General features: G+C 44.1%; 1 protein-coding gene across 2 annotated transcripts in view; it reads right to left on the bottom strand.

The window, feature by feature from the left end:
• TMEM185A (transmembrane protein 185A) overlaps nt 1-11,505 on the bottom strand; it is a 37,933-nt gene extending 26,428 nt beyond the window's left edge. For both annotated transcript variants that reach the window (XR_006965491.1, XM_047097743.1), the window contains exon 1: nt 11,384-11,505. Coding sequence is in view for 1 of the 2 variants with exons in the window: in XM_047097743.1 (XP_046953699.1) it covers nt 11,384-11,421 (38 nt within the window). In the remaining variant the exon portion in view is untranslated. The remainder of the gene's footprint in view (nt 1-11,383) is intronic.
• Between the last annotated feature and the right edge of the window lie 356 nt (nt 11,506-11,861).

An 11,861-nucleotide genomic window follows, 5' to 3' on the forward strand; every position in this document is an offset into this window, starting at 1 on the left:
TTTTGTCACACAGAATATTAAAATGGACGTGTACTCAAGGGTCACTATTTAGTGAGACTGGTATTTTTGTATGCTTTATTAAGGACATCCTTACGTGAAGCTGGCTGTTTGAACTGTAAGCGTACTGCAGTGAAGACTCCAAAGACTACTAATACAGTTTCGTGTCACCAGCTTGATTTGTGCTCAGGTTCCAACAGTCTACCCACCACTGCTTTTGTAGCATTGGTGCAAATGTCAACCCAGAGAGAGGCAAAGAACATCTTAGTGTTATGAAAATAGTTGTGACCTCACAGACCCCTAAAAGGTTCTCAAGGACCCCCCCCCCGCCAAGGTGTCTGTGGAAAATGGTTTGATAACCACTGCACTAAATACATGTTAATTATGATCAATGCTCAAAACCAAAGGATGTTTTTCAAGCTGTCACAAAGACAAGAGAGCTACCACTGAAAGATGCCAAGGCAAGAATGACTTCACCACTAGACTCCGGAGAAGGAAAGGGCTTGATGGGGACTCATGAGCTCACAGAAATGGAGTCATCGCCACAGAGACAGGAACCAGCAGAGGCAACTTTTTCCCTCTAACGCGCAGGGGGATAGTGCAAAATCTAGAAAACCAGAACCAATTTGTCAACCCAAACCTGTGGCTATACCTATTATTACCAGAAACAACGGACTTGAAAACAGAATATTTTTTAAAAAAATAAGTGAATTCAAACATCAGCAAATGTGAGGACAATGATAAACAGAGGATTCACAGGTAAATTAAATAATATGTAGAGGTAAAATTTTTCTAGAGTTTCAAACTATAAACAAAAAATAAATGAGGTGGTGGGAGAGTAAACCCTCTAAGCTAAATTCATGATCTTCTCTAAAGGAGAGGATTTTTTTATTTAATTAAAGAAAAGAGTAGAAATAATGGAAACAGAAGTACAAAAATGTTTAAAATGTTGGGAAAGTGATTATTTTATAATTTTTGATGTAATTTAAAAGGAAATTAAGAGTTCTAGGTCTCTTACATGAAAAATGAAAAATAGAAGCAAGAAACTTACAAGAGGACAAATAATAATACAAAAATATAATTCCTAATTCAAATACTGGGGTTGAAAAAATATAAGTAGGAAGAAATGTTCTTGTATTACTCTTCTATTGTTGTCATGCAAAGTTACCACCAATCTAGTGGCTTAAAATGCATAAATTTATTATCTTTACTGTTCCAGACATCAGAAGTCTGAAGTGGTTCTCACTGGGCTAAAATCAAGGTGCCACCAGAGCTGTGATCTTACTGGAGGCTCCAGGAGAGACTGTTGCTCTGCCTTACCAGCTTCTAGAGGCTGTTGTGCAGCCCCTTGGCTCATGGCCCCTTGCTCCAGTTTCAAAGCCAGCAGTAGAGAGCCCAGTCCTCCTTACATTGACTCACTCTGACCTCCTCTTCTGCCTCTCTCTTCCACATTTAAGACCTGCAATAATGGGCCTAGGCAGAGAATTCAGAACAATCTCCTTATTGTCAGGTCAGCTGATTGGCAACCTTAATTCCATCTGTGACATTAATTCCTCTTTGCCATATAATGGAATATATTTCCAGGTTCCTAGAATTAGGATGTGGGCATATTTGGGGGGATCATTATTCTGCCTACCACAGACCTACAATAAGAAAGTTCATTTAGTGGATTAAAAAATAAAACCTAAATCTGTTGCATTCAAGAGTCACATTTGCAACCAGTATCAAAAGTCAAACCAACTACAGGAAAAGAGATAACAAAGGTTTATCATGTCTGGGTGGGACAAGAGAAGCAGTTTACTAGTACAGTAATTTGATGGATTTTAAAGATAAAGCATTAAAATACTAAAATGACTAACAATGAAAGCATAAACAATGAAAACTTAGCAACATGGCCATAGAATATGGCAATAACGTGACAATTTTTCTTTTAAGAATATACAGAGATATTTTCACTGTTAGCTTCTACACGCTACTGTTAAATCATCACAGATAAAGTAGATAAAATTCCTAAGGAAACTAGAAACTATGGAAATGAACACAAGAGTAGATAAAAATAGCACGGTTCTATACAGAGAATCAAGTAGCAGGACAAAAATAATGCTTTCTTTACATACATACAGATTTTTCCAGAGGGGGAGAAAAAAGATCACAGGGCACTGACACACAAAAACCATGAATCTAATTTAAAATTTAACTGTTTGAGTGCCTACAATGTATGGAATGTATAAAAATGAGAAAGTGGGGGTGCCTGGGTGGCCCAGTTGGTTAAGTGTCCAACTCTGGCTCAGTCATGATCTCAGGGTTTGTGAGTTCAAGCCCCACATCAGGCTCACTACTGTCAGCACAGAGCCTGCTTCGGATCCTCTGGCCCCCTCTCTCTGCCCCTCCCCCGCTTGCATGCTCTCAAAAATACATAAAACATTTTTTAAAAGAAAAAAAATGAGAAAGGAAGTCTCTGCTCTGAAGTTGTTCAAGACTAATGGGAACAGGGGCGCCTGGGTGGCTCAGTCAGTTGGGTAGCCGACTACAGCTTAGGTCATGATCTCGCGGTCTGTGAGTTCGAGCCCCGCATCAGGCTCTGTGCTGACAGCTCAGAGCTTAGAGCCTGCTTCTCATTTTGTGTCTCCCTGTCTCTCTGCCCCTTCCGTGCTTGCTCTCTGTCTCCCTCTCTCTCTCAAAAATAATAAACATTAAAAAAATTTTTTTAAAAAGACTAATGGGAACAGAGGGAGGTGATCTACAACAAGTAACTACATATCATTGTAAACTGGTACATGGAACACTGGTTTCCCTGGGAGAGTTGGGAAGGGAGGTAGGAGTTGGGCAACAGGGTGGGGACAGGGAATTCCAGACAAAGGGATAAGATTCTTTTTTTTTTTTTTTTTTGGTGTGTGTGTGTGTGTTTTTTTAATTTATTTTTTTTATTTTATATATGAAATTTATTGTCAAATTGGTTTCCATACAACACCCAGTGCTCATCCCAAAAGGTGCCCTCTTCAATACCCATCACCCACCCTCTCCTCCCTCCCACCCCCCATCAACTCTCAGTTTGTTCTCAGTTTTTAACAGTCTCTTATGCTTTGGCTCTCTCCCACTCTAACCTCTTTTTTTTTTTCCTTCCCCTCCCCCATGGGTTCCTGTTAAGTTTCTCAGGATCCACCTAAGAGTGAAACCATATGGTATCTGTCTTTCTCTGTATGGCTTATTTCACTTAGCATCACACTCTCCAGTTCCATCCACGTTGCTACAAAAGGCCATATTTCATTTTTTCTCATTGCCACGTAGTATTCCATTGTGTATATAAACCACAATTTCTTTATCCATTCATCAGTTGATGGACATTTAGGCTCTTTCCATCATTTGGCTATTGTTGAGAGTGCTGCTATGAACATTGGGGTACAAGTGCCCCTATGCATCAGTACTCCTGTATCAAAGGGATAAGATTCTTTAAAGTATGAAACAGTTTTTTGTATCCCAGGAGACTGAACACCCAGAATAAATTCTGTAAGTCTTTGGGGGTGGGGTAGGGAGACAGGAGATAAGGCACCAGAGGAAATCAGGGAAAAGTAAGCTGGGGTTAGAAGGTAGTGGGATTCGAATAATAAGGTAAAGTCCTTGGAATTTATTAATAGGCAATGGGGAGCCACTGGAGATTTTCTGAGCAAAAGAAAGGTATAGAAGGCATAGAAAAATGTGTAAGATAGATTGCAATTGGCAGAGACTGGAGGCAGAAATTCTACACAATTCATAATAAACTGACAACAATGGACTGAACATTGCCTAACCATATGGATCTTTTTCAATGCTCACTTGTTAAGCAGAACAGCAGAGCTGAAGAGATTATTTGTGCAACTCTATTTGAACCTTTGCTTCCTCATAGCAAAATGCAGATAATACTACCTCTACCAGGCAGTGCTGAGATCAGAATTAAATAACTTATCAGAAAGCACCTATTGCAGGGCTTGGCACCAAGCAAGTAACTTGTTAGTTTCCTTCTTTAAATAATGACTAAATCCAGGATGAAACAGAACACTATTGGAGAATATTCAAAATCCTGCTAAAGCACGACTGAAACATCAAAACACCCGGGCTGTTGCCAAAGCAAAACTTGGAGAAAATGTATCCACTCCAAAAGTGGAACTAAAATCAAAAAAGAAAAGAAAGAAAAAAGAGGCAAAGCGAAAACTAGTGAACTAAGTTTGTACACTAGTGAACTAAGTTTGTACCTAAGAAATTTAGGGGTGAAAAAACCCCAAGGGAACCAAAATATGGAAATAATAAAACTAAAAGTAGTAATATAGATACCAAAGTGGAATTAATCGATAAGTAACACCAACAGCTAGTTCTTTGAAAAAAAATGAACAACTACAAAGTTGACTGAATAAGTTAATGCACTCAGAAATTTTAGAAGATGTAATTGGTACACACATTTGTAACTGGGGGAAGAAGGAACAGTATGTCAACTATACCAATACATTTGAGAACCAAGTAAAAAAGATGACTGCATATCAAATAGGAAATCTTCAGCCTGACTGGCAATAAGAGAATATGATGCAGCAATAACATAGTGACAAGAAAATTTATTAAAAAAAAAAAAAAAGTTGGCACGCCTGGGTGGCTGAGTAGGTTAAGCGTCAGACTCTTAATTTTGGCTCAGGCTGTGATCTCACAGTCATGGGATCAAGCTCCGTGTCAGGCTCTGTGTATGGGATTCTCTCTCTCTCAAAATAAATAAACATTCAAAAAAAGTCACAATCAAAGCCTAAACTACTTTGAATCACTTTTCAAGAAACATTTAGACTAGAGTCCAAGTATAAAAATAGACTTTGCTTAATTCTCCACAAACCAGCAAATGGAGGTTCCACTGGATATTGTGGCATCAACCGCTACTTCCTAAATTTCACTTTTGCAATTACACGTTTAAAATGGGTGTATTCCACTCTATGAATCTGTAACGCTAGTACATGATCACTGAGTAGTGTTACATAGGTCTAACTACAAAGCTAGTGTCCTCTCTGAAATGTATATGGAGCTTTCTGCCAGAGGCTCAAATTCCCTCTCTCCACTTTGAGGGACAAGGGAAAAGGACGGGGAGGGAGGAGGGAGGAGAGAACACACCTAGTAAAGAGACAACTATGGGTGTAAAAGTTCTAACATCTGTTATCTGCAAATCAAAAGAATGCAACTGGACTTGTGTTAGACCTATCGGTCTTCTCCAGTTAAATGCAGCAGGTGCACATGCAAACACACGCGTGCACGTGCACACACACACACACACACACACACACGCTCTGCGTGACACATCCCTGTAGGTGCCTCTTGTCTACAACTTCAGAGAATGGCTCCAACTGACAAACTGCTAACTGACACTCTCCCAAACTGTTAAAGGGACTGTATTTCTGACATTGAGCAGAACCTTACCAACAAAATTTAAATTCTTTTAGTGGTGATTTTAACTGACTTTATTAAGATGAAAAGTGTTTAAGATCAGCTAGCCAGTAGATGTAAGAAAGCAAAAAAGACCAATAAAAACAAATCACTCTTAAGGAGGTCTAGAAGGGGGCCAGGCTGGAAGTTTATCAGCTGTGCAATTGCCGAGGGTTACTCTTTCCCTAAGCCTGTCTCTTCCCGGGGTTGCTCACATATTAATTCACTAAGATTAGGGGATGTGAAAGCCCTGTGTAAACAATCAATTTTATCTACTTTTGCTGCTACTACTATTATAAAAGAGAAAAGTTGTAACAATCTCACTTAGCAATCCTTTTTCTCACTATTAGACCATAGCTGACAAAGTATGAATCATTAGTTACAAAGAACCTATCTTGAGTTCAATTCAATGCTTTCATCTTAAATTCTAGTTCGGGTACAACCTGTGATCAGGCAAGGCAATTAGAAACCCCAAGCTCAATACTGGGAAGCTTAACTCCTAGAGTCCTAAGAAATCATCAAAAACTCCTCCAACCTACTGTCTCTCACCTACAGCAGAGTCTCCAATGGTACATGTCTATTTGTACTCAACATCCGCTCATTCAGCACATTTACTGAATGCCTCAACATCCTGGACTTCAAAGAGCTCACAGCCAAGAAAAATATGTATGTAATTATCAAGTAATGGGAATGATATTTTTAAAACCAGAAATTATGCATTCAAATGAGACTTGTCTCCTTCAAATAGTCCCCCTGGGAGGCAAAAGGCTAATTCCACTTCATTGCCCAAACCACCTTTGGAGCTGTCCTCCTAGAATCGCCTTGAGAGCCTGCAGTCTGTTCTTCTGAATATCCTCAATGGTGCCAACTCTTCACTGAAAGTGAATTCGATTTTTGGAAATGGGCAAAAGTCAGTTTTAGCCAAGTTTAGTGAACAAGATGTATGATCAAACTAGGTGGCACTATTTTGGTTCAAAACTGATACATGATTATAAAGCAATGAGATGCAGTTCCTTATATGATTTGTAATCTGACTCCAAAGGAAATTTCAGATGAGTAACAAGGTGTATGAGCAGTGGAATAGATGTGTGTGTGTGTGTGTGTGTGTGTGTGTGTGTGTATTTCTCTTTCCTAAGCAACTTCTTGGAGGCAGAACACTCATTTGGATGTGTAAGCTCAGATAGAAGGTTTACTTTGTTTAATCACAACTCATAAGGTTAGAGTGGGAGAGAGCCAAAGCATAAGAGACTTAAAAACTGAGAACAAACTGAGGGCTGATGGGGGTGGGAGTGAGGGGAGGGTGGGTGATGGGTATTGAAGAGGGCATCTTTTGGGATGAGCACTGGGTGTTGTATGGAAACCAATTTGACAATAAATTTCATATATTAAAAAAAATAATCACAACTCATAAATAGAAGGCTCCTTAGGATGTTGGACCCATTGTGGTATGGTGGACTGTCACTAAATTAGAGAGGTGGCATGGCATGCAGGAAAGAGCACAGGCTTCAGAAGGAGACTGACTCATATTAGAATCCTGACTTGGCCCCCTGCCGCCTGTGCAACTTTAGGGAAGTCACAAGCTCTCTTAAGATTCTGCAAAGCAATGCTTATAATCTAACTTGCTGGTTGTTGCACAGATGGGAGATAATGATCCCCATTGTGCCTAACATATGGTAGGGGCCCCATAAGTCACACATATTATTAATAATAACCTCAGTATAATCAAGAGGTTTTTCTTACTCTAGGTGCCTTGAGATGACAGAAGGAAAGATAAACCAACATTTGGGTGGTGAGTGAGTAGTTCATTAACAGTACCAGCATACACTCACTACCAATGGATCTGAAGCCTGCTTTAAAAAAAAACAGTAATACATAAAACTATTTGCAATAATTAATAACACTACATGTAGTAGTTTTCAATCCTATGACATGTGCCACCTGCAGCGCTCCTACCACACTGACCTTTCACCACTGTCTGAGCATACCAGGTCCTCTCATGAACCCTATGCCTTTGCATCCTCTGTCCCTCCTAATTTGCCTTTCCTGACCTCTGGTCTGACAAAAGCCTACAATTACATCCTTCAAGACTGAGCTGTGGAACCATCCCTGCCCACTCTGACAGAATGATGGCTCTGCCCCTTGTGCTCCCACAGCGTTTGGTTCCTGTCTCTGGAATGCCTCTTCTTGTCTTGAATTTTAATTTCTCTTCCCATTTCTGCTTCTCCTGCCAGGCTTGAGCATGGAGAAGAATTATATCTCATTTATTTTTGTACTTAGAGCACATAGCACATCTCTTGGCACACAGCAGGAACTCAGGAGATGTTTGACCAATGAATGCTTTAAAGAGAAATCTTTTACAAATGATTGGTAAAGACCAGGTAGCTGCCTTTGGTTAACAATTACCAGAAATCACATCCATTTTTCCTAAATGCAAAGAGACAAGATAGCTTACATAGACCCCAGAATAGCTTTAGAAGTTGCAGCATATGGAACTTTCTAAACGCTACCAGCCTCCTTAGTACTCCATGCTCACGTGACAGAACCCCCAGAGCAGCATCCCTCAGCCTTCATCCCAGTCTGGCTTACCTGCGGGACTCACTGCGTGGCCGGGTGCTTACAACAGATGACTCAGAGGGCCTAGCACAGCTCTCACAGCCTTCCAACACTGTCTGGCTACCAGGGCCAAAGAGCCTTCTTCAAGCCAGCAACTCCAGCAAGTCCAAGTTAGCAGAAAATCCCGAGGCTCCATGGTGCGGGCGGGGTGTTGGCTCAATGCCACTATTCCCAGATCCCCACCTCCCACAGGCACCTCAGAATCAGTCTTCCAATTCTGTATACTGCTAATAGCTGCCTCTTCAATGAATGAGGCTCCCTCACTGCTAAGTTAGGAAGCCTTAGGCACTCAGGGAAGGACTTGGTGGGTCCAGTGTGTGTGTGTTTCAGCAAGTCTTAACCTGTGTATCTAAAAAGAGGTTCATGAGCAACCAGTTATGGGTCAGAAGGAAATAGGCAGAGGGTCAGCTGGCAGCCCTGTGTATCCGGTGCTGACACTTGTGAATCATTCTGTTACTGCAGTTTCCCAGGGCCTTGGCAATATAGTGGTGGGTTCAGACTCACCAAGATCAAAAGGTTGGAAAGGAGATCTGGAGCCATGGCCCATGCCTTGGGACCCACAAAACCATGCCAGGGACTATTTTTGTGACACACATAACCCACAAAGTAAAGACAGCCATATTCTGCCTTAGCATCACCATCTTCCCTGTCTCTCCAATGGAATGGCTGCATTCTGAGGGAAGGAAGAAGATAAGAAAGAGAACCAAGCCAAAGACCACCAGGAAAACAGTGACTGGAAGAAGCCATTTCAGATTTCTCCTACAGGCTCTGGAGAGTATTGTATTCATTCATGCATCCATCTATTCATTCATTCTACAAATATTTATTGAGTCAGGTACTATTCCAGGTATGCAGGATACTATAATGAACAGAGTCATGGCCCTGGCCCCATGGAGCTTATAGTTTAGTAGGGGAGACAGGCATTAATCAAATAAGCACACAAATATAAGGATACAAGTAAGTGCTCTGATGGAAGAGTTCAGCATGCTACAGGAATTGTATAAACAGGTATCAGCAGACTTAGGGAAGTCAGAAAAGTTTTCCTCAGCAAGTAACAAGTGAGCTGAAACCTCAGGAATAAGTAAGAGTTAACTAGGTCAGGAGAAGAGAGGCAAACATTCTTGGCAAAGAGAACAGTATGTGCCAAGGTCCTGGGGTAGGAGGGAGATGTTGAACTGGCTCTGAATTAGAGGCAGGGAGAAAGGCAGTAGCACCAAGGTTAGAGGCCCTGGCACAAGGTATCTTCCTGTCTACACTCCTTGGCTTGTGCTTCAGCTGTCTAGAAGGCCCGCCCCAGCATGGAACAAGACTAAAGAACAATGTTCAAAACTAGGTGTGCCCACGGGACATGACACATCACTAGCTAAAAAATTGGACTTGCCAATGTTACCTGGCCACTCTAATAGCAATCACCACTGTGAGGTAACACTGCTCACTCCCACTGAGTCAACACTGCATCAGGAAAATGGCACCTTATAAAAGGTCTTTAAACTTAGAGATGCCTTTCAATCCCAATAGAAGTAAAATGTTGATAAATATGTTGACGATTACTATACATCTGTTTAGATACCTAATATTTCATTGTGATTTTCATATCACAATTTTTGCTGGAGGGGAGGGGAAGGGAAGAAGCTACAGGAAAAAAATGGTTAAGGTTCTTATGTGCACAGCACTGCTGTGCTTTGGCAACTCTGTTCACCAGTTAGAACACTCCAGGCAGTTCTTGGGTTCTGAATTATCTGTCACCCTGCAAAATAGTCCTGGAACTTTCTATTTGTAAAGCACTTTGCAATCAATCATTAATTTAGCCTCCCATCCTGCTGAGATTATACTCAAATCTACAGATAAAACAGAAAGATAAGTGAGTGGTCCAAGGCTACAAAACAAGTCAGGTTTTACTTACCTTTCTTATCACTCTTACCAAACAAGGTAGACACACAAAGCCTGTCCAACTCCAGGACCAACGCTGCTAGGCTGTGGACCAATCCTAACCCCTAGGAGAGGCAGTGGAAGGCACCGCAGTCACTTCTCCCTTACCTACTCAACAAGTTCCTCTACGCAGACTGCCTCCAAGGCCAACAATGATAATGACTGCACTGTGATTGGAACATTGGCACTCCAGACTAGAATATGAACTCTGGTAGTGCCCAAAGAATAAGAGTACCTAGGAAGTCACGATGGCTCGTAGCTTAAAGTGTCACTGTCCCTAGGGAGACTGTGCTCCCAACATTCTCTCAGTCTCTCTCTCCCAAGACTTCGCTTCATCTCCCACAAGCAGCCCAGGCAGTGGCCTCCACTGGGCTCCCTCCATACAATACTGAAAAGTGTTGTCAATCATATATTTACATGCCCCTTCTCCATCCCTAAGTTGGGACCTTCCAGCATCTGAGGGACCTAGAATACAAAAGGTTGATTGAGGGCATGGCTTCCCACCAGCAAATAAGGGAAACAGGTACTCCCTTCACAGACTAGTGGACTTAAAAGATCAATTAGGTCAACTCGTCAGATGAGCAGGGAATATGTAACCCAGTTACATGAGGCCTGGTCCTCAATCCAGGTCTTTTGGCTCACTTTAGTTCCACAAACATTTTATAAGGGCCTGCTAAGTTTCAATGCGGTGGTAGGTGCTGGGGATAGTGAGAAGAGCAGGAGATGGGTCTCTGCTTCAGGGAGCTCAAGGCCCGGGGTGGGGGGGGGGCGGTGGGGGGGGTGATGGACAGAGTTACAGAACACTTGGGCAAGTGCAAGGACAGGCACTTGATTCCTTAGTCAGTGTTCTCTCCACACTGTCCAGAGGATATTCCCCAGCTAGGAAGCAGGACGGTAATATCTACTTCCTGCAAATAAACTTACAGTGAAGACCGATGAGAAACCACATATGGAAAATCGTCAGGTTCACCCCCAGAGGCATTATGTAAGGTATTGCCATACCCTGACACCGACTCCGAGGATTCAACGTCGTTTCAGATATCACTCGACAAAGCAGCAAACAAGCGAGGGATGGGCATATATCCAAGGAAAACCTCAAGGGCTCAGAGGAACTGGAGGAAACAGCTGGGTGGTGGTGAGGGGGTGGTTAGGGGTGTCGGGTCAAGCGAAATGGCCCTGGCGCGGGGAACGGAGGCCAGGCAGCGGGGCGCGAGAAGAGGGGACGAGAGGGGGCGTTGGGCCAGCAGCGAGGGTGGGCCGGTCGAGAGGAACGCGGGTCCCGCGGAGCCGGGGCCCGGGGCTCGAGGCACCGGGCGCGGGAGCGGGAAGCGCTGCGCAGAGAGCCGCTCGCAGGGAGCTGCCCTGCCGCCCGCCGCAGCCTCACGCCCGCCGCGCCTCCCCGGCGGAGCCTCACCTCGGGTTGAAGTCCTGGAAGAGGCCCCTCAGGTTCATGGCGGAGAACTTCGCCGCGGCGGCCTCCTCCTCCCCCCTCCCCCCGCGCCGCGCAGCCGGTGCGTTACAGCGGGTTCATGGTGCCGCCGCGAGCCGCGTCCCCGCCGCCGCCGCCGCCCGCCGCCGCCCGCCGCCGCCCGCCGCCGCCGCCGCCGCCGCCCGCCGCCCGCAGAAACCTGAACCGCCGACCCCCGCCCCTCCTTCCGGGCTTCCGTACGACGGCGGCGCATGCGCCCGAGCCCCGCCCCGTCGGCCGGGGAAGCGCAGCTTGCCGCGTGCGACGTCGCTCTCCCGGCTGGCCGCGGCCCTGGGTGCTCGCGCGACGGCCCCAGGAGACGGCTGGGGGCGTGGAGGCTGGGAGAGTCGGGAAGCCTGAGGGCGGCGGCGGAGAGCCGAGCAGAGAAACCTACCTGGTGCAGGCCTGCGGAAAAGGAGCGCGC

This window comes from Lynx rufus, unplaced genomic scaffold, assembly GCF_022079265.1.
Source record: "Lynx rufus isolate CCGP_SWC_20201006 ecotype Redwood Valley unplaced genomic scaffold, mLynRuf1.p SCAF_40, whole genome shotgun sequence".
Taxonomy (NCBI): domain Eukaryota; kingdom Metazoa; phylum Chordata; class Mammalia; order Carnivora; family Felidae; genus Lynx; species Lynx rufus.